This window comes from Perna viridis, chromosome 8 (genome assembly GCF_037379345.1).
Source record: "Perna viridis isolate PV_CMFRI_1.1 ecotype Kerala chromosome 8, ASM3737934v1, whole genome shotgun sequence".
NCBI classification, from domain to species: domain Eukaryota; kingdom Metazoa; phylum Mollusca; class Bivalvia; order Mytilida; family Mytilidae; genus Perna; species Perna viridis.
This window is the reverse complement of record NC_142452.1, coordinates 27,199,589-27,223,892: the sequence shown is the minus strand read 5'-3', so window position 1 is coordinate 27,223,892 and position 24,304 is coordinate 27,199,589. Positions and strand designations below refer to the sequence as shown.

General features: G+C 32.3%; 2 protein-coding genes and 1 long non-coding RNA gene across 7 annotated transcripts in view; 2 read left to right on the top strand and 1 right to left on the bottom strand.

Annotated features, from left to right (window-relative positions):
• Nucleotides 1-9,540, top strand: LOC148610046 (uncharacterized). Of its 4 annotated transcripts, none has more exons than XM_088541986.1 (7): nt 1-243; nt 5,062-5,136; nt 5,949-6,020; nt 6,486-6,827; nt 7,090-7,188; nt 7,576-7,669; nt 8,935-9,540. In XM_088541986.1, exons 1-7 carry the CDS (start codon nt 204-206, stop codon nt 9,317-9,319), a joined length of 1,107 nt encoding a protein of 368 aa, XP_088398112.1. In that variant the 5' UTR covers nt 1-203; the 3' UTR covers nt 9,320-9,540. The 4 variants fall into 4 exon arrangements, with proteins under 4 accessions (XP_088398112.1, XP_088398113.1, XP_088398115.1 ...); XM_088541987.1 differs by lacking the exon at nt 1-243 and adding an exon at nt 3,748-3,897; XM_088541989.1 differs by lacking the exon at nt 1-243 and adding an exon at nt 3,787-3,954.
• LOC148610045 (uncharacterized) overlaps nt 4,449-24,304 on the bottom strand; it is a 22,396-nt gene continuing 2,540 nt past the window's right edge. The window contains exons 2-3 of the long non-coding RNA XR_015914696.1: nt 22,972-23,026; nt 4,449-4,577 (exon numbers count right to left, since the gene is read on the bottom strand). This is a non-coding gene — a long non-coding RNA (uncharacterized LOC148610045). The remainder of the gene's footprint in view (nt 4,578-22,971; nt 23,027-24,304) is intronic.
• LOC148610044 (uncharacterized) overlaps nt 21,994-24,304 on the top strand; it is a 15,233-nt gene continuing 12,922 nt past the window's right edge. For both annotated transcript variants that reach the window (XM_088541991.1, XM_088541990.1), the window contains exons 1-2: nt 21,994-22,096; nt 23,518-23,584. In XM_088541991.1, coding sequence (XP_088398117.1) covers nt 23,524-23,584 — 61 coding nt within the window. In that variant the 5' untranslated portion in view covers nt 21,994-22,096; nt 23,518-23,523. The remainder of the gene's footprint in view (nt 22,097-23,517; nt 23,585-24,304) is intronic.

Here is a 24,304-nt window from a genome sequence, read left to right as displayed (position 1 = left end):
GTGTAACGATATTAAGGTTATATGATATGTGTAGAACTGCAAGATTTCAATGATTATATGATATTAACTATTAAAGTTTTGATGCAGAGATGGATTATTTGGTCAAATTGACCCGAGCATTCGCAGGAAGGAAAGTTCATTCGAAATTTGCCAATTTATTTCTCTCAATCCGGCCCTTTTAATGAAGATGTCGGGAGCTTCTAATGGCGGATTTTCGGAGCAGCAATGTACAGTTTTTGTATAGTAAGTGTAGATTACAGTAGCGGAACCAGGGGAGGGTGCATGGAGTTGGTACCCCTCCATTTTATTGGAAAATGTCATGTGTGATTAATTTGATTCCAGGAATTTAACTTCTGTACATAAAATGCAAGCACTGTACATATATGTTAATTACTACATGTACATGTACATAATTAATATAAAATGGAAAACACACATGCACGTTCATGCAGCAAAAACAAAAAAAAGGATTGAAAATAGAAAATAAACAGAATTGTTAAATTATTATGATTTCAAAGCAGAGACATAAACATTGTCTGGTTCAACGGTAAGAATGAAAGGTCATGTGACATATTCATCATATTCAGTAGGTAATCTTGAACTATCAAAAAGAAGGGATATCCAGTGAAATAATGTAATGTCCTTGGGACGCGAGTGGGCACATGAGCCAACTCATTACACATACACTTGTACATGTGCATGTTCCTTAAATCCAAACTTCCACAACGACCATAGACCTTTATCGCATACCCTATATCACGCCCATAGACCTATATCGCATACCCTATATTACACCCTAGATCTGTATCACATACCGTATATCACTCCTAGACACATCTCATACTGAATATCACACCCCTAGACCTATATTGCATACCGTATATCACCCCTAGACCTATATTGCATTCTATATCACATCCCGTGAGCTATATTGCATTTTATATCACACCCCTAGACCGTTATTGCCTTCTGCATACCACACCCCTATACTTACATCGCACACCCCTAGACCAATATCGCATACCGTATAAATCACACCCCTAAACCCATTTCAAGTACCCTATATATATCATACCCACAGACACATATTGCATATCTTATATCACACCCCTAGACTTATATGGCACACCCCTAGACCAGTATTGCATACCGTTTATATCACACCCCTAAACCCATTTCAAGTACCCTATATATATCATACCCACAGACATATATTGCATATCTTATATCACATGCCTAGACCTATATCGCACTCTCTAAATCACACGCATCGACCTATATGGCATACCCTTTATCACACTCCTAAACCCATTTCAAGTACCCACAGACATATATTGCATACGTTATATCATACTCTTAGATTTATGTCGCATACTATATATCACACCCATAGACCTATAGAGCGTACCCTATTTCAAACAAATAGACATATATTGCATATCATATATCATACCTTGCACAGAACACAATTGAAGTACACTTTGTATAGATAAAATGTAAGAAGGAATGAACATGACACGCAAAAATCTGTTTGATATGCAGTATCATCCCTCGACCTATATCACCCCGCGGGCCAGTGGCCCTTGAGTTGATATAGGAGTCTCCTGTTGATACTGCATGTGATACAGATTTTGGCATGAATACTATTCAGTACGGAATTTAAAGAAATAGTAATACAATGTACATGTGTATTATATCCATGTAAGTCATAACTGATTATTAATATGGTTCGTTTTTAGTACATTGTCAATATATACCAGATACGTTTATTTAGAATGCAGATCATAAAGTAAGAAACAAGATTTTCATGACACAAGAAAGACACGATTATGTTAGAATTCTGTGGACATAAAAATGCATTGAAAATATCAAGGCTACCAAAGGTAGACCTTTTATAAGAATCGATTTTCATGGACTTTCTTACATGTACAATATACTAGGTAAGTGTCGAAGGTATACATTATTTATTCCTATACTTTGTATGTACACAGTTTTTTTTTTTAAATTTTCAAAACTGATTGGTTTTATTGCTAGTGTAGAACAGTGTAGTCATATTTCTTAACAAAATTTGCAGTTTACATTTGTATGTCTGTGAACAAGAAATTTACACTGAAAACTACAAAAATACATGTTCATGTACTCTAACAATCGTTACTGGCATATGCAGTACAGTATCAATTAAAGATTTCATACATAAAATTATGATTTTTGTAGTATAGTAATACATGTATCTAATTTGTTTTCTTCTTAATTTGTGTTCTTAACATTGTGGTCCCGTGCAAGTCCGGGTGTTAAAAGAATAGTCCTGCAGCAGCCCTTAGCTTGTAAAAGGCGACTAAATAGTGCTCAGAACCCTAGCCGGGGGCTAGGGCGCTTTGCCCACAGAGCAACTGGGATGTGTGCCCCAGGTGGTTGAATGGGGTACCCCTGGTGTGTTACATGCTGGGGTTGTCAGGCTATAATACGGAAAACCTGACCGCAAACCATAGTGGTGCACCGTGTTGGGAAAGATGCCACGTTCCTCGCACGTTAAAGAACCCTACTGTGGTATTCTCTTGGAGTAGGAACCATAGGGCTCCGCCACAGGAGGCTTAATTGCCCGACCCTACCCACCTCTCCCTATTTCCAGTGGCAATCAAAATTTGTCGACCCCATTGTCCTTGTGTCCCATCCCTTTTTCATTTCATCATCATTTCATGTTCATCGTCTGAATATAGCTGAAATATTGCTGCTCGGACGTTAAACCCCAACAAACAAACAAACAAACAAACAAACTTAATAATGTAGTATCAATTGCTCATAGATAAATCAACATTCAGGTATTGATCCAGAGATTTTGACATGGGGGTCCATACATAATTATAAATCAGCAGGTAGCTAAAATCATAAATGGAAGAAGCCCTAAAGCAATATCCTTAGCAAGCTGTCCATTTTTTGTATTTAGAAGTTTTTGTCTGATAAATGAAATGATTTTTAAACTCATCAATTCAAACCACTTTTTATGATCTATGGTTATGAGGAAATGTTGTTTTAACAATGACAGGTGAAAAGTAACCTGTTCTACTCTTACTTACATGTATGTTACCTGTTATTAATAGTTATTTAAACATTTAAACAAAGATGTGCTAAAAAATACACTGTCCATTTTTGTTATGTTATTTCAGATTAATTTGAATTATTTTAGAGAAAGAAATGTTTATTTTTTTCACAATTAATACAGTTGATAGAGATATTAAAAGAATAAAACCTAAAAAATAAGATGAAACATAACAAATCTTATCATTCATGATGCACTATCAGAAACCATGTTACACCAGTTTAATGCATAAACATACACACACACAAAAAAAAAGAAAAAAAAGCAAGGAACAAATGCAGGGCCAAGTTTTACAAATACAGGTTAAGGAAACAAGCAGTTACACTCAATACAAAAATCAAATTAGAAATGGGTAAGCATTAGCAATATACACATGTATATAAAATCTTACAAAAGAACGGGAGTAACATTCAGGTGCCCTGGAAGGGAAAACGTGCGCGTTTTACTTACTTTAACAATGTGAGTTACTTGGGGTTAAATACGGTAAAAATCTTACATTGACCGAATTCTTGTAACACAATATGAATTATATTTATTATTTACAGTTACAACTGATTCAAAACTAAAATTAAACGAAAGAGGAAAATTTCGTTAAACACCAATATATTTTATATGTAAAATACTCAGAAGTCATAAACTACTTTCAAGTGCACGGTAATAAAACTTGCAAAAAACCTAATAGTGCGTAACCATAGTACATTGTGATGTTGTGTGTTTAACTTCCTGATGGTAAATGTGTAATTTTTTGTGTAGTTTAACACCAATGACATGAAAAAAAGGATACTACTGATAACGAAAAGGTGAGGAATATATCCAGCTGTTTTCCTGTCAGTACCTACGAAATTGACATATTGTTTGTAGGTAATATCAGGGAAAATGGCAAACAAACTTAATATTAGCGTATTATGCAAATCCCAGCTAATCTGAGAACGCTGCATATTAACATTTTGGTCGATATGACAAAGTCAAATAAATATAATCGTTATAATTTTACAATATAACAAAATATATTTTATTTGACAACTATTTAGGCATTATGATAAATATGTACAACATGTATATAAATATTTATTACTATGCATAAAACCGGTTTTCCGATATTTCGAAATAATGCTCATTCGTGCATGGATAAAATATTGATGTATATTTTAAACAAACATGTATGAATATACGCACCCGATTTATTTTATCAGATATCATAACTTATTTATCAAAATATGCCGACATTTGCAGCATTTATAGAACTAGTATTATTGAATTTTAATAAATATAAACATGTCCTATCAGTTTTACTGTCAGGTGTGGGAGTTCGGGAGTATGGATAACCTTTCTGTAACAGGTTTTGGTGATTTCATGCAATTTTATAACAAAATTTGGAAAATGATAGTCATGAATCCCCTCTTTACTGGATTATCTCTGGTCCTCTTTCTCCAAAATCTCTGCATCCGCCTCTGATCTTCACTCTTTACTACAATTAAGCCTAAAATATACGAGTATGAACGTTATTTATCAAATAAAATAGTCCAGTTTTTAATATTGTTCAGCTTTAGAAACAGATTGTCAATAAGGTTTAAAAAAGAAACATAAAATCAAAACGAAAAAAAGGAAACAAAAACCTATATTCACAAAGAGCAATCATGGGAGAGAAAATTACATATTCCAAGGACTAATACAACACTAGACATGGAAAAAAACACAGCACATGAAATATTGAAAATAAAACGTACAAATAAACAAAACGAGCAACCTGCACTCCACCAAAACAGGGAGTATGGACCTGGGGTACAAAGGGAAACTTGCTATTCTTTATAATTGGGTATCACCAAAACATTACTTTTCAGTATATACATGTAAAGACAGACTCATTCATATTGCACTTCTATCTTAGAAGCCATATAACGAAATTAATCTCAACGTGATTTTATACAATGGATTGGTTTATAGACTATTTTATTATTTTGTAGTTGTTATGGGTCATAAATACGGAAAATTAATAATACAAATGCGAATGCTGATACTTTGTGTTACCAACAACGTAGGTATGTTTAATTTCTAAGAATAGTAGAAACTCTATATCTGTAAGCTCCTTATATCTAATATTGTAACTGTAAGTAGTACTCAATTTACACTTATTGTACAATCGATTTATTGCCTTTGTAGCCAGACCTATACTGCTACAACACTCTCCGAAAAGAAATAGTGGAAAACCACAAACTTGTGCTGTCCTATTTTGATTTATCTACCGATGAGACGATTGTGATTTACCGTCTATGTACTTGATTCCTAAACTCGACAAGAATCCATACACTTAACGCTAAATAGCTGGATCTACAAAATGTACCTCCAAACCACTTACAAAACTTCTAACTTCTATATACACAGCTGTAAAAGAAGGTATCCAGCTCTACCTCAATACTTGTTACTACCGTAGTGGTATTTATTCAATCTAGATCCTGAAAAAATGAAAGATCTTCTGGAAACCTTCAACACAATATTATTATTAGAATCATTTAATAACACACAATGATGGGGCGTTTTGTTTTCTTTGATTTTTTTATGCATAATAAGACCTATAGATATTTTAATTTTGCCCTACATGTTATTCAGTTGATCGTCTTTTTTGTGCATTTCTTTAATTGCACCTGTTATTTTAGTTTTCATCGATACTCTTATTCTCTTGCAATTATAATAGAAGTGATACTACATTTGAATCAATCTCTGACGGCAACAGAAAATAAAACGCTAAGTAGCAATTTTGAATCCTCTGAAAAAAATAAATCATATTTCACTTGATGATTTGAATTGTCGTATACAAATAAGTAAGTCTGAAGTTTGTACTTTCTTTTTATAGTTATTGATTTAGTAACATCCTCATCGGTCGGAAGCGATTGTGCAGATGAAGCAAATAACAGGAACCTCCCTTGTAAGTGCCGTTTTAATTTGATATCCATTACAATACAAATATTCAAATCATCGAAAAAACAAAAGTCCACGTCATACGCGAATTGACCTCTGACTTTAACTTATTTTGAAAAGAAAAAAAATAATTTCAGGTAACACTTGTTTAATTCACGGTCTCTTCGGAAAATACTGCGTTTAGACGCGATAACATATTGCTTATTTAGTTTACATTCGACAATATTGAAATGCCGTTGTGTTGCAGATAATTAATTCATGTTAATGTGACAAAAATGTACTTAGAGCGCACAAACAAAACTCATTCCATATTGCTTTCATATTTCTTATGTTTTATCAAAAGCATATCAATATCCGCAAAAAGCATTATCCCTTTAAACCAATTTTGAATATGAATTCGTATTTGTACAATGTTTATACATATTTTAAAAGCTTGACAAAGGAGAGTAACTCAGATCATGTTGTTTTTCAGTGATCAGATTTTGCTCTGGTTCAACAGTCTCTCAAAAGAGTATTTTTGTGATAGACGGAAATCTTAGCACCAACGAATCAGTCAAAAGCTGTACGTGCACAGCGAAAGCAGTATTCGACACCGCCAATTACATCCATTTTCAAGGATACCAATTTTGGCCTCCATTGAAAAGTAGTAATTGTAATAGCAAAGTAATTTTTTATCAGCATGCGTTTCAAAGTATAACACAGAGCTGTGCTATAAACGGTTCGATGCCCATTAATGTGTCACAAAATCTTGATATTACATTTATCAAAGAAACCCTTGCTGCAGAATCAAGGTACTGTTTCAGCATTTCAATAGGTAAGTACAAAATAGCATATAAATAACAATGAAATAATCAATTTAGTGAATAGCGTATACAAAAGCTTAACGAAGGTTCTTAGGTTTTTACAATAATCAATGCAATTGTTAGTTATGCAAATGATACAAGTGATGCTTATAATTAATTTAAATTGATCTGAATCAACCATATGTAAACAATATTTATAACTTGCATTATTTTACTGGATCTATGCACTTTAGTGTCTTCAAAATACTGAACATTATCTCTCTAATTTTATAGACCGAGGTAATAGGCTAAATATTACTTGTAATCAGACTGATTTATGGCAAGGGAGTCCAAAAGGAAATACAAACGATAAACTTAGGAATAAAGATGACGGTAACGATTTAATAGAATGCCAGAACATGGGAAGGATTAATACAATTTGTTTTTATTTCTAAACACATCCTTAAAATGGGGAACTAACTATATGTTTTTTACCTATTTTTATTGCCATTTCATGAAGTTAAAATATACGTTTTATATTATCGCTGATGTGAATTTATATGATACCCGTTTATGTTTTGAAAATTTGTGTTAGACTTGTAATCTTGGCATGAGTATAATTTGATCATGAATTTAATCTAATTTTCTTTTTTTTAATTTCTTATATTATGCTTTTAAAATATTGTTCTTCAACATTGACTTCAACGAACTTGTTTTATCTTTTAATTTTGTCAACCCTGTTAGTATGATAATTGTTCGTATGTATGTTGAATATTGCAGAAAGCTACCACAATCTGTACATAGTCATTGGCAGTGGGTTTGGTGGAGTTGGACTTATTGTACTGATAATAATTTTTTTCATAATAAAATCAAGGTAATGATAATTTTCTTCCCAATTTAATCAGATTGCATACTTTCAACAGATTATTACACTAAAACCATTGTATGAATATAATCTTACACAATAAAAGAAAAACATATATTAGCATCAAGTTCATCCACACGGTGCAGCAGAATATTGCTTTGTTTTGTTTGGTTGTTTGTGCTGCTGCAATCCCCTATCGTTCAAAGTTAATCTTTTGTCTGTTGTTCGTCGTTCGTCCTTAAAAGTGTAAAAATTATAGTCTCCTCTGAAATCATTCCTATATACGGATGGTCAAAACATGACACCCGAATGTTGTGTTCGTAATCAGCTTATCAATACCGGACAATTCGACTCAAAGACATTTCGAACCATGACAACCCTCAGTTCCTTACCGAAGTTGGACATTTCGGCCCATACAAATATTAGACCATGACGATAGGAGTTTGCATTATGAAAATATAAAAAAAAACGCATATCATGACACCTTGTACAACTTTAAAAGATGATGATCACAGGGCTGACAAAAATTATGAAAGGACTTAGGTGTTTGAATGCATATGTTTTTTTCGGGAGCGTTTAAGATTTCACCTTCCTCATAGTATATTGGAAGCCATAATATAATAAAGAAAGAAACTTTCAGTTAATGAAATGATATTAATGATAAGCATACAAGAATGTTAATAGGATATTGTTAAAACGATATATTCCCTTGAAAGGGGGGACGGATAGCATTCTGCACTTTACATCTTACGATTAATAATTTATCATAGGAAACGTTGAAAAAATGAAATGATCCGACTGCTAAGGGAACTATTGGTTAGAAATATTTATATGACATCTTTTAAAACTCCAATGCGTCGCGATTGAATGAAGTTTCTACAATTCCTTTTATTAAGTTTTGTCATTGAAAGTGCAAATAAAATTTGGCTGTGTAGACCTTTATGTTGAAAGCCTTAACATATAAAGAGAAACATAAAATAATCCTTATGGCAAGGCCTACCAAAAATATAACTTAATTGATTGGTCTTACTATTAGTAATGACTATCAATATATCATGTGTTGAAGTAAATAAGGAATTCTTTAATTAAAATCTTAATGCATATGCAATGATCTTACCAGTACTAGTACTAGTGTTCAATTCAATATATCTCGAAAATAACAGTGGAATTTCGAAATGATTTTAGAATGTTGAACTATATTATTTATACAGTTCCGTTGAAAATAAAAGTTTATGACAGTATTTCATAGTGTAAAAATGTTTTAATTTACATAGGAGGAAAGCAAAGACAAATAACGAACAACAAGAGGACAACGATGAATATGGACTTCAGTACAACAGTTTATACGCTTTGCATGAAGATGATGGAGTACATGATATTATAAACAGTCGTAAAGAATTGAAGAAAGAGGGTATACATCATGTCGCTTATGAAGTAGAGACAAACTGTAGCGAAATAGACTTGAATGAACTACCGAATTATCAAATTAAGTCAAATGCGACTCGTAACAATGACAAAATCAAAGATGAAAAAGAATCCTATGATAATGAGGGCGAAAAACCATATGAGGACAGGGATGACAGTTCGTCCTCTGTTAAACATGTAATTGCACCGGGAGATGATGGATGTGAATATGCAGTTGTTGATAAACAAAGCTAAAGAACATAAAAACGATGTTCATGCAGTTGTCAACAAATACAGAAAAACGAATTCTTGAAGACTTGAAAAGCTGAATTTTTATAGCGAGGCTCAGATATTTTAAAGATTTGGATAATTGCTTAACTTGATAACTAGTATTATGCAATATTATGTTATATATTTTATATCAATTCATTTATTAAAATTGATGTTTTAGAAATAAAAAAGAGGTAGTTTCTATTGTACAACAGCGTTATTTCTTTCTAAGAAATACTAATGAATTTGTTTGTATGATTATTTATAGCTACGTTATACCAATATACCTACGTAAATATCTTCCTCAATAACCAGGTTGAATCGTTTTGAGTACTGGTACTTTTACAGTACATTTCCATATCGGCCCCACTAGAATCACGTAATGGGTGGAAATTGTCATATCATTTCGAAAAATTGATTACATATTCAATTGATCACGCAACAAAAAAAAGTTGAGACAGAGAGTCTGATTTATAAATTGGAAGTTGATTACAGTGCAATTTTATGAAACAATTGGTTCAGAGGTTCCTAATATGTGTAAATGAATAAGTCAAATTCCTACCTATACATTTACAATGTTTCACATTTTGACATTTATTTTCAAGACGTTGTCTAATACAATGAACGACTAGTATTATGAGAGAGTTTTTTGTCTGCATATTTACATTTATCGATCCTTTAAGCATTATTTGTATGTATTCAGCTGAGAAGACAAAGTAATTTGAAAATGCGACCAACATCAGGAAAAATTCTCTAACAGTTTTCATTGCCTAATATCCAGTTGAAAAATTGCAGAAGAATCTGACGAACATACCGCAAAAGTGCAATCAATATTTACGAATGTTATCTTAATCTTAATGATACGAACAACAAATAACCATGATACACAATGCTTAAAATATGCTTACTTTAGCGTATCAATCGTACACAATTACTTAAAATATGTACACATAGATTATTATTCTTAATTTGGTTTGTGACAAAGTTTTAACATTAGCTAAATGGAAAGATAAATTAATTGATTACATATTTATGATGAAAAAAAAAAACATAGCTTTCGCCACAGTATACTGCTACATAATGGACCGGATTACCACAAGCTATTAACTATTGATCGTGAAAATTAGAATCCAACATACACCATGTATAGCAAAAAGGATGAAATAAATTTTACAAACATAATACTAAAGATAAGGAAAACAAGATACATAAGAAACTAGACTACTTGCAAAATTAAATCATCCAAACATCTGGAAGGTTATGGTGTGCTATGGAAGGGTAATTATGTTCAGCCCGCCAGTGGCAGTTCAAGTTCGTTAAATCCAATATGATTATAATTACAACAATGTAAATCCCACACTGCTCAAAAAAGAGATCAACATTTAGCCGATTGCGTTTAATTTATGAAAACGAGTAATCGAGGTAACTAAAATCTAGCGAAAATCATAAGAATGCACGTGCATGATGCAAGATATACATGAAAATGATGAAATATTATCCGAAATGTTAAAAATCTCCATGCAACAGGTACAACCCAATTATTGAGTGCTCGACGATTGAACTTGATCTTTATATCCATACATTGACAAATTATTAGAGAACATACAAACGTAATATCAAAGACTTATTTTACAAGCGTTTATTGGAATGATCGTATCTTTATTTAAGCATATAGCCCTTTCACGATGTTCGTGCGATTAATTTCTTTTTTTAATTTAGTGTAGTTTCTCATGCAAAATACTCTTTTCATCTACTTACTACAAGGAAGGCATACTCGCAAGTCTCCCCTTTTTTAAATAATGGTAAGCATTATTACACAGAACCAACTTATGCTTGTCAACTGCAGGTGAGGAATACAAGGTACATATTTAAAAAAAAAGTTGGTATACTGTTTCAAATGTTGAGGCTATTAGTAGAAAGACAATCTTGTAAGGCTTTTGCTTTTTTAGAATTCACATCTGACTGATTCATGCCATTTGCATGTTTACTGCAGTTAATTTTCAATCCATCCTCAACTGTCGTGAAAAAAAGAGTTAGAAGTTTAGTTGTGCGTTTGCGGACAGAGCAATACCCAACAGATTAACAAAAGTTACATGTACATTCGAATTTGGTTTCTGGTCATTTTCGTAGATGGTTCTTACCAGATTTTCCTTGCTTTTAGGTTTACAATATGAAGCTCCGTAAAATGCTATACATCTATGAACCTTCGAATCACTATACAAGCTAATGCAACATACTTGTATATCTGAAGCATGTTTCGACCATGAATCATCTACTGCCCCATTGTTACGGAGGATATACATTATGATAGGTTACCTTTACCTTTTTGTTTATCAACATAATACTTTTATTATATAACAAGCACCATGCGAGTATAAAATGTTCAACTACAAAATGCACAGGTCACTGTTGATTTAAGAAAGATATAATCCATCAATCAATAATTTATCTTTATTTAGTTTTTGTGGGAAGGGGAAGTAATTCGATAAGAACTTTTTTGATGAAGTCTAAGATATCTGTTGAAATTATTTCTGGACAGAACCCGATGAAAATGGCAAACTATTCAAGATTGAATTGTGGTCTGCTATTATCGTTTAAAATGTTAGTAGGTGTAAGTGGGCTAAGATGATCCCTGTGCACCCCAACTTTCCAACCAACATATGATTTAAGGTACCTTTACACCTCCCATATCTGAACCATTTTGTCGCAAAAATTAACTAATGCAGTTTTTTTTTTTTTGTCATTGTTTATACCTCGTTTAGGCAAAAATCTTTCTTTTTTCATTCTTCTAACTTCCTCCTTCTGAGACAGGTTGTGTAGTAAAATGAAAAGTTTATACACCTACCCCACCATAACATTGACATTTTTTCATTGTCAAAACCCCTAGAGAATTTATCCTTCAATAAAAATGTTTAAATCGGCATTTACTCGTTAGTACTATTGCAATTAAAACGTCTATAGTTGTTTTGATGACTTGTTGCGATTTTCATACTACGAATTAATAGAAAATTGCAAAAATTGAAATTTTCGATTTTCAAATAAAAATTTGCATAGTTTGATCCCGTGAGTTATTGCTCGACAAAAACGTCTCTAATTTGGAAAACTGTCTCAAATTGTTTTTTGACAACATACCGTAACTGTAAAACTTATATTCAAGCATTCATTATTACGGTAATCAAGTATCCAACATTTCTTATCTATTCAGGCTCTACGATTTTCCCTTACGGGTTGCAATGACTTTTTGAATTGGAGAATGGAGCACTTTCAGAATTTACGATTTTATTCTATATCACATGTTACTGCCATGTTTTCTTAGTACAGTAATTCAAACAAGGTTTTGTATCATACAGTGCATTTAAATTGTATCTAAGCTTCAAACGAGCCTGATGAATATATATTTGAACTTTTCCATTGGGTGAAAAAAATGAATGCCACACCTACTCCGGAAAAATACCTAAACCAAAATGTTATTTCTATATTATATTAACGATATAAAGAAGACATTTTACGTACTACTGTTTTACTTACTGATGTATTGAATTTATTCGAGGTGCGTAATTTTAAGGTGACAATAATGAATTTATAATTAAAAGTAGAATATTTGGAATTTCATATGTTTCTACCATTTCTCCTGTTAAAGGCATTTTGTTTTCAACGTATGTAATGCGTCAAACAAGCTTTTGTAAATTTGTTCAACAATGAATCATATTACCTTCCTAATGAGTCATCCGTTTCAAAAATACAAAGATGACACACAAGAACTATAGGTTTTCAAGGAAATAATAACTGTTTTCTCATGCAGTCAATAAAAAATACATGTAGGCTTTTTCAGTTAATAGCGAAATTTGAGTTGTCTGTAATTAAATTGTTAGGGATTTCTCAGTTTCCGCCATATTAATCACATATTATCTTTGAACAATCCTAATTTTGGGGATTTGATACATCGCATCTACGCCAAAGAACTTGAGATAAAGGATACTACAGACACTGTGAAGTCAGCCCCATATCTTGACCTACACTAAGAAATCGATGGTAAAGAAAAAATATTGACCAAACTTTAGGACAAATAACTTTTCATTCAGAATTGTCAGCATTTCTTTCTTCTATGGCAACACCCCTTCAGCACCTGTGTATGGAGTGTTCATATCACAACTCATACATTATGCCAGAGCTTGCCGAAACTACGAAGCCTTTCTGTATCGCGCTAGAATTCTAACAAATAGGCTTCTGGAACAGGGTCATATTGCTGCAAGATTGAAGTCATCACTACAGAAGTTTTATGGTCGTCACCAATGAACTCATGGATCGTTACTTACAAAGAGCGATATTACTTTTTCTTTGGCTCTAGGTATTTCTGGAGAAATGCAGAAAGTCCTTCAATAATGGCACTTTAGAAACGGAACTGTATCCAAAAGCCGACGTATTTATTGACGAACAAATGCTTTATATTTCACCTTAAAGGTAGTAGACACATTGTGCCTTCCCCAAAAACAAATAAACAGTTCGAATTAATTTACGTGACTTTTAATAGGGAAACGAAAGGACCATAGAAGTATCAATAGTGATATGACTATAAAATAGAAATAAGTCATTTTTACTGAAGCAAAAATACGCTAGGGGTTTTGGCATTGAAAAAAATGTCAAATTTAGCGATTTTTTGGTGGAGTAGATATGTTTGCATTTTTACAAATCCAAAAGTGCTTCAGCAAATTGGTTGGTACTATTTAAAATCTGAGACCTTGGGATATATAATGATCTTGGGCTATATGATGATACCTATATGAATTTAGTTTATTCAGATCAGTTTAAAATTATGTAAGTCTTAATTAACAATAGATGCATCATGAGTGTGGTTGTGTCAAATATAAATGTGTTTCAAATGAAAGTATACAACATGAAATATTTATTCAAATATAATGCAGACGAATAGTTTTAACATTCTTAATGGTAAGATATCATAGTTTACAAATTTATATTGTCAATATTTGTATGATATGTGTGGATGCAACACATATATTTGAGCTCAAATGTATCTAAATGTCATATTTCTGCAAGTTGTATGAGTGCAAACACTCCTAATTTGAAAATGGTCTGATTTTATTGTTAAAATTTGAATAAGTCAATGTAAGAATCTTGTGAGTGGCTACGATACATACATGTATATATTTGGGTTCAAATTCTCCAAAATAACATTGTTAAACATATCACAATTATCATCATATATGTGATTTCAGCCCAAATTCTATAAAACAATATGTTTTACTTTAAATTTCAATTATGGTCTGTCATTGTATAAAATGTTAAATATGTCAATATTAATAGCATGTAAGTGTCTGTGATAAATAGTCATTTAGGTACAAATTTTACAAAAAGCACAAACGTTTTTAATTTGTAATGATAAGACATTATTGTACTAAATATTGAAAATGTCAACAAATTATGTATTGTGATAAATGTATATAATTCCAAAGACATTTATTAAAACTTACAATCGCCGTAATGGAAAAATAGACTGATGTATGCAGAAAAGGCAGAACCAATTTTCTGATTGATCAATCTAAAGAATAGCCTTGCTCCATTCACCATGCCCCGTTGCCCCATACTCTATAACATTGGAAATTCATCCCATACAAACACTGTCGTTGGACTGCAGTAAAACATATTATTTCACATGGTGAAAATGTACGTGAATATGAAATTGCGGAAAAATTAATCAGTTATAAATGAAGAAAATCTCAACTCTCATTCATTATGAAATCACGTATAGGTTGTAGTAAAACAAAGCTTCTTTATAATTCTAAATATGATTATTGGAAAGTATATTTTAACACTATCTCCTTGAATAATATATTTTTGTAAACTGTCAGCATATCATGAAAACTGATTTATTCAACGAGTCATAGTTTTCCTTTCCTCGTTTGTCTACCCTGGACTTGACTTTTTATGAGCAACTCGGTGGGTGTTTCTAAAAAAGCAGACGATGCTAACCCTACCGCTGCACCTGGTCCATGCTCACAGTTTTTAGTGGAGTCCGAGTTGCCCATTGCAAATATAGAGATTATTCTACAAAAAGAAAGACCTGATGGAAACGCAAGCTACTGTTTTAAATTGGAAATCAGTATGTTCTTTTGTATTAGTTATATAATTTGACAAGACACAATAGCAATGCAGTTAATTTAAAATTGGTTATAACATGTTACACAAAACAAATAAATATGTTAGTTCCTATGTTATTATTTGCTAAATCAAATAGGGCATATTTTGTGCATATTCTTTAATTCCAATAAAAACATAGAACATGGTTCTTGACCAAAAATAAAATGGGACCTGTACATGCTGTCTTATTATTTGCAAAAACTAACCAGGACTCTGAAATTGATACATTTTTTTTCAATTCATCACCAATCAAAAAGGGGGAACACAAACTTGGTAAAATATATGACAGCCGTATCAGCATGAATATTAAATGTTGTGACGAAATATAAGAGCAATTTTATAGACATTCAGATAGAATTTACAGATGAAAGAGATGTCTCGAAATTCTTTTTATGCTTTTAAATTGACAGATAGCCCTTATGAATTAAATATGTCATGGCTAAAGGCTAAGAAATGAAAACTTCAATAGCCGATATTTCATTTTCCGAATCAACTTATAATGTAAACAAAATAGCATCATCACAACAAAGCCAGACAGTAGCAAATAACTCACAAAATGAAGTCACCAGTAAGTTTCAGAATGAATGCAGCATTTCCATTTTATACTTGATGTGATGTTCTAAGCGAATTTACAAAGTATAACAACAAAGGGAAGGTTTTACTGCAATCAATAAAAGTACAACTTTGAGATACAAAACTGATATTTAGAATTGAGAAAAAAATGTTATTTGCTTCTCAATTATGCAAAATGCGATATGCTCATTGTACTAGGTACCAGTTCTAAAATATATTTTTCGACAACAATTGTTGTTTTAGTGAGTAAATTGCAGATAATTTCACAGGCTGGCACCTTCAAGCGGAATCCTTAATGTATACTTTAATGGGGACCTTGTTCAATTGAGAAAAAAAAACATATTTAGAAACTTGTCTATCAATCGATTATGAACGGAACATAAGATGATTAATATTCGATCCCTCAACTCTAAGACTGAAAAAATACACTTTTGTTTAGATTGATGTGTATTAATACTATTGTTTTAATAAAAACGTATCAAATTTCCCGAAGTCGTTTAAAAGGAAAACAAAATCGTTTCGTTTCAGGAAGAAAAATGCTCATCGATATAGGCATTATCAGTAGGGCTGCTGTAGGACTTTTGATATTAATTGCTATTTTATGTCTGGTCAAAACCTCAAGGTAATGTGTTTCTTTAATGAATTTTTGCCCGCAGGGAAACGTTACATTTTTTTTGCGTCATGATATTTGTTCACATTCTTAAGGAAAGGTTAGCAATCTACGGGGTCATGGATTGATTGTTATTTGGTCATTGGAAATCAATGATTGAATATTTAGTGTTTGACGCCGAAAGCGGCAATATTTCAGCTATATCCCTAGCGTGTAAACTGTAAACTGACCGTACGTAACGGCACTTGAATAGTCTGGTGCACAAAACCGAAGTTCATATATGGGTTTTCCATTTACGTGAAGCTAAATATAATGGACACTGCAGGTCATGATACGTGAATCATAAAAATATTTGATGTGCTATTTATATGACTTCGTACTTTTTTATGCTAAACAAAATATGTTATCCTGATACATCTAAGTTTAATCAAAATTTGAATAATAAGCACGGGACATACTTGATGACAGAGAATATCATATGTAGCTGACATCATTTGTTTCCCTTTCTGGCATTCAATATATTAATGTGTCGCTCTTTTGATATGTACTGTAAATCTCTCAAATGTGTCCCTCAAATTGTAGTTAATACTAAATTAATCTAGGTCACTTTAATACTGTTGGAGAAATAATACTTTTTAATCAGATATAGGTCGTGGAAAGAACCAGGCACATCTCTGAAAATAAAGATCACCCATACCAAGATATAAAGTACAAAATGTACATATATTTCATTTGATTTCCAGGCAGGTGATTGTATATAAACGGTACCCAAATTTTAGCTTCTTGGGCTTTATAGGATATATGAGTAATCAAGGGAACCAAGTTTATAGCGGTAATCAAACAAATGCAATCCAGGGACAAAAACCAGTCATGGAAAACAGACATACACAACAAGGAACATAAAGTAACTAAAAATCATACATACAAAGTAACAAAAGTAAATGAGCAACTCGGACTCCACTAAAAACTGGGAGCATGTACCCGTTCTGAACAAGACAAAAATAAATGGAAAATTATGAGGGGGAAAATCGATTTTTAAAGCATTTAATAATTTTCTAAACAATTGAATGTATGAACTGACATGTACAGGTGCCATTTTGTACGTTATAACAAAAATACTCATGCATTTCATTGTCCATCTCTGTTCAAATTTCGAAACGTAAAGAAACAACTATTTTAAGAAGTGAAAAGAAAAGGTCGATCTACGGTGGATACGGACATCTTGGCCATTGATTTTGAGCAAAATTGGAAGTCTCGTGTGTGAAGTATTGAACAAAAATTGTCGAATCCATAAAAAAAAAAAACAGTTCTCATGAACAATGGATCAAGTTTGTAAATTTAAGTATATGAGCTAGAAAAATCGGCAAAGTCTTGTTAAATTAAAAAGAAACATAAAACAGTTATAATGTGCTTGACACATGCAATGATATATTTCAACCTTTAGGGTGATTTCGGTGACTGTGAAATATTAATCATCACTTGAACTTAGCAATTCTAAAATGCCAATAATTGTCAAACGGTACGTCAGGTAGTGTATTTTTTTTTGTATTTACGTGTAGTACAATAACATAAAACCGTTAAAGCTCCATAAAGGATTATTTGAAATCTTTATTTGATTCAAGGAAACCAGAATTCTAGCGGAAATCAAAGGAATGTAATCCAGGGACAAAGACCAAACATGGAAAACAGACAAACAAGACAAAGAACTTACGCGACTAAAATAATACATACACGTAACAAAAGTAAATGAGCAACTTGGACTCCACTAAAAACTGGAACCATCGGTAGGGTAAGCGTATACTGCTTTTCCAAAATCACTAACCGAGTTGATCATAGGAAGTCAAGTCCGGGTTAGAGGAAAGAGGAAAGGAAAACTATGACATGTTGAACAAATCAGTTTTCGTGGATACACTTTAACGATCCACGAGTTTATGTTGACGACAATCAAACCTCTGTAATGATGACTTCAACCTTATATTCTCATATCAACTGAGTAATGGGCCTCGTCCAAATATGATCATCCATGGACCTATATCTCAGTCAATATGAATACCTAGTTATCAAATTAATAAACTGTAAAGTGTAGTTAGCTGAATGTTATTTATACACTATATTTGTCTTAGATACAAATATGCATGGTCAACAGATGAACCGAGTCGTAATCCAATGAGTGGTTGTTACTTAAGCCCGAAATAAATTCCCATGATATTGTACACATTCACAAAGCTTATGCCAAAATATTTATTTGGCTGTGACAAGTAGTTGAACAGAAAACTTACAAAAACAAAAATGTTGACGAACGGATTGATGGACAAATGTTAAAAATATGCTACTCCTTCAAAACAGCGGTATAAAAGCTTCTACTATGCTATTTATTTGTTTAATTACAGGGTAAAAAAGTTCCAAATAGAGAATATGACGACCTTCATGTTAGTAACCATGAAAATGAACAGCCGTACAATAACATGTTTATAATGAAAAACACTGGTAATTATTAACTGAATTCAAGCAATCAACAGGTATCAACAGCTTAATTTAAGCGGAAGCGTATTGTCGCATAAAATTACATAATAGTACACAGCGTTATATGAAACAGAAAACGTTTATTAATGGAAATAGTTTACTGTTAACCCCAAAAACTAAGACCAAGAGGAAGATATAGTGAAACGCACTTTCATAAAATTTTGAGGCCCCATGTTAATAATATAATAATTATATTGTCTGCTAATAAAACATGATTTAAATGACAAAGTAAATGTCTTGAAAAAGGAAAACAACATCAGACCTTTATAAACGGCTTCAAAAAGGTTTTGTAATTATTCAGCAGCGGCACCACCGTGAACCACGCTCCATAAATTGGAATTATAACTTTAAAGTTCTTATGAATGCCGTCGAGGACTATGCAAGAGAATGGACAAAACGAGAACAAGAAGACATTGAATCTCTGTCAGAGTGGTTAAAGGCCGTGAGTTCTTTAATTTTGAAACGAATGAAAGATTTAAGTAGGTCAATGACTGCCAAGGCTACATCAGTTTTCTAAGACCCCGATGTAGCAAAAACATTGTCTATTATACATGACAAATATGTTGTCGTACCAGCAGACAAAGCCCAAAACAATATTGTTTTTGTCTGCAAAACGTTTTACATCCAATGTTTATTATCAGAGGTAGACGTAGAAAATAATAGCAGTGATAAGACCTATACTGCTACTACACTCTCCAAAGAAGAGATTGTGGAAAACCATAAATATGTGCTATCCTCATTTGGTCTCTCTACCAATGATTGTGATTTACCGTCTATGTACTGGTTTCCTAAACTCCACAAGAATCCATACAAACAATGTTTCATAGCTGGATCTGCAAAATGTACCACCAAACCTCTTTCAAAACTTTTTTTAATTTCTATACTCACAACTGTCAAAGAGGGTTTGCAGTCCTACCCCAACACTTGTTACTCTCGTAGTGGTATTAATTCAATGTGGATTCTGAAAAATTCGAAAGATCTTTTGGAGACAAATAATTCAAGGCTATTAGCTGAATATAATTGCATTAAAATCTATGATTTTTCAACACTGTATACTTCTATGCCCCATACTCAGTTAAAATCCCGACTTAAAATCATTATGCATCGTTGTTTTTCCAAAAAGATGGTACACCTAGATACAAATATATAGTTCTTGGTAGAGATTCCTCATACTTTATAAGAAATAATTCCAAATATACAGAGAAAGATGTTTACAAAATGCTGGAATTTTTAATCGACAACATATTTGTCCAGTGTGGTGGATGTGTTTTTCAATAAACGGTCGGCATTCCAATGGAAACAAATTGTGTTCCTTTACTTGCTGACCTATTCCTTCACTCTTATGAGGCTGACTTTATAGCTGATCTGATCAGAAAGAAAGAATATCGTTTGGCTAGATCCTTCAATCTCAGTTTCCGCTATATAGATGACGTATTATCTTTAAACAATCCTAATTTCGGGGATTTGATACATCACATCTACCCAAAAGAACTTGAGATAAAGGATCTACAGACACTGTGAAGTCAGCCTCATATCTTGACCTACATTTAGAAATTGACGGTAAAGGAAAACTATTGACCAAACTTGCGACAAACGTGATGACTTTTCATTCAAAATTGTCAACTTTCCTTTCATCTGTGTCAACATCTCTTCAGCACCTGCGTATGGAGTGTTCATATCACAACTCATACGTTATGCCAGAGCTTGCCGAAACTACACAGACTTTTTGTATCGCGTTAGAACTCTAACAAATATGCTTCTGGAACAGGGTTATGTTGCTACAAGTTTGAAGTCATCACTACAGAAGTTTTATGGTCGTCATGTTCGCTATGGTGTATCCATCTGGCCCATGACACTGATTTATTCAACGGGCCATAGTTTTCCTTTCCTCGTTTGTCTACCTCGGACTTGACCTTTTATGAGCAACTCGGCGGGTGTTTCTAGAAAAGGAAAGGACGCTTATCGTACCGGTGCACCTGGTCCATGCTCTCAGTTTTTATTGGAGTCATTTGCTTTTGTTACTTTGTATGTATGAATTTAGTTACTTTATGTTCATTGTTGTGTATCGTCTGTTTTCCATGTCTAGTATTTGTCCCTGGATTGCATTTTTTGATAACCGCTATAACCGGATGTATTGTGTCATAACTGCATTGGTATTGACTACAGCTAACATTTGGCTTTGGCAATACAGATATAAAAATACTTTATTTCCACAAAGAGTCGACATTGAAAAAACATCGTTATTTCCAATTCTTACAAAAGACGGCAACATAACTCCAGCTTGAAGTGAAGTTGGTGAAAAATTCACATGTGCACATTAAAAAAACAAACAAACAAACAAAAAAAACAAAAAAACAAAACAAAAAAAAAAAAACTATGTATTAATTGCTCATTACAAAAGACAAGATTGCGTTTGATATTAAACTTGATAATCAAAAGAGAAATCTCAATATCCGTGATATCAGACACAGTTTTAAATCTTGCATCATGAACACGCACTAAAACGATCAAAGTTGTTATAAATACATAATCTGTAGTACAGTAAAAGAGAGATAACTGAGTTAAATTAAATAGGAAGGTACATTGTACAACCAGTGCGCCGGTACTTAATCCATTCTTAAAAAACTATATAAATAAATCAAAAACATCCTTATAAAACTTCACATTCATAAAAGTATAATAACTTTTATGATCTAATATTCTTTAAGCTTTTTCAAGTCACAAGTCATGTTGAGTAACAATGTAAAGTTGTAATAGTATGAAGTAAACGATGCGTGTGCTAATTCAATTCAAATGTTTACAATAAAGTGGATATCCTTCCTGTTGTCTGACTTACCACTACGTTTTAATCCGTTTAACACACATTTGACCCCTTGATTTGAATCTGTTCATACATTAAGGTAAGTTCAATCATAAAGTATTGTTGGAAATTACATGTATGCACGTAACTTATATCTGATTCTTTGTAACGGATATATACGTTTGACATAAGGGGAATCTGTATAGGTAATATAAAACAATTTCACGCGGATATATTTTCATCGACGAAAAAGAGCTACTTATAAACTCATGTTAATACGTAATATGTTGTCTAAGTTCATATTTTAAATATGCAAGTTCATTAATTAAATCGCCTAAATCATAAAACAGAACAATACAATGTCAAAATATGGCATCAGAATAAAGTACGCGATCGCTTAAACAAGCCCTGGTCGGACCATGCACATAAATGTCAAGGATGACTATTCTAATGGTAGGCGATGTTTCTAGAAAAGCAGAGGACGCTTACCCTACCGGTGCACCTGGTCCATGCTCCAAGTTTTTAGTGGAGTCCGAGTTGCTCATTTACTTTGGTTACTTTGTATGTATGATTTTAGTTACTTTATGTTCTTTGTTGTGTATGTCTGTTTTCCATGTCTGGTCTTTGTCCCTGGATTACATTCTTTTGATTACCGCTATAACCTTGGTTCCCTTGATTACTCCTTAGCAATATTGCCTCACATTTATAATTACTTGTCACTCTCAACAAAAACAAACAAACAAACAAACAAACAAACAAACAAACAAAACGAAATGAAAAAGTTAATTCAAAATGAATTTGGCAGTGATTTTGACATACTCCAAACACTAAATACACCAACGAAAACCAAATTTTCATTTGATATGGAGTATCATCTTTCAGCTTTAATTAAGCATATGTTCATACACTACTACATGAAAATATCTGTTTAACGATGTCTGGGATAAGTGTATATATATGTACATGTATACTCACCATTGATTATTAAATTCTAGTTCATCGGAAATGTGATAGTAGAAAATTATTATACCTGTCAATAAAAATATTTAATTATTGCTTAAAAGACATGTATTTAAATGTGTATAAATATGTTTTTTCTGTATAAATTTAGGAATTAGACTGAAAAATAATGTGTTTATGTATTTACTATTTTTATTGTTTAAACTTAGGAACAAATTTATCTTTTAAAATATCCTTTTAAGGCAGAATCGTTATTCCAAGTCAGGATATTGAGTCCACTTTCGCTCCCTCAAACTCCTGATATCACTCATTCATTTCATGTACATTTCGTCAAAATATAGTTTCAGTTCTTTGTATTTATGCAGATGTTTTCATTGACAAAAGGATAATAGATAACATAGATTTTTCAAAAAAGATTTTACTTCATTCTTGTTTCATGGTCTGTATCGGTAAAGTCCCTTTTCAGTTTTCTTGAGAATTCACTCAGAAAAAACATAAAATTAAAGATCTATTGTTTATATACAAACAATAGAAAAAATGAATTATCTTTCTTTTTACCAGAGGGAGATGGTGATTGTTTTTAGAAGTACTTATACATGGATTTCAATTATCATAACTATGACGTTAGGTAAGTTTATTATGGAGATGGATAGATTCCTTATCTGCTGATTACTACAACAGAAGTAATGTTAAAAATTATATGACATTTTTTTTCTTTTTTATATTTATAGTCAAGATAGTTTTACGTTGGTAAATGAAACATTTAGATTTCTTTTACATGTATGTTATTCAATGTCAGATATAAGCAATCAGTACATTTTCAGTGAGTTGTAGGATGCTTAACTTTCAAGAGAGGTTACGAACGACTGAATGTTAGTGGCGGATCGATATTTCAAATCATCAGTGCCGTGAGCAATTCTTGTAGAGACGAATTGTATGCCATTGTTATAGGGAAAATCGAAAATCCAATATTGTATTTTTTTATTAATCTGACGATGAAAATCACCACAGTTCTTCAAAGGAACCCCAAAAGTGTGAATTGTGATAGTACTAAACACAAAATACCGAATTAGTAATTTTGTAGAGATTTTTGGATAATTCCTATATTTGTCAATGTAAATCGTTTTGTAAAGTGTAGAAGTAAGCAGAATAATAATAATATAAAAATATTTTTGTTTCAACGAGGTATAAAGGGTAGCCATTAATATAAAAATGCTTCCATAATTTTGGGGGCTACAAAATGACAAAATGATTCGTAAATGGGAGGTATAAGGGTACAAAAAAATATTTTGGTTGATAGATTGGGAGGGGGTGGTGCAATGGGTTGTCCCAGCCCACGTACTAGTAA

Coding starts and splice junctions, on each gene's coding strand:
- LOC148610046 (XM_088541986.1), top strand. CDS start 204: ATGGCGGATTTTCGGAGCAGCAATGTACAGTTTTTGTATA. Junction 244..5,061: donor CAATGTACAGTTTTTGTATA/GTAAGTGTAGAT, acceptor ATTATTTTGTAG/TTGTTATGGGTCATAAATAC. Junction 5,137..5,948: donor TTGTGTTACCAACAACGTAG/GTATGTTTAATT, acceptor TTCTTTTTATAG/TTATTGATTTAGTAACATCC.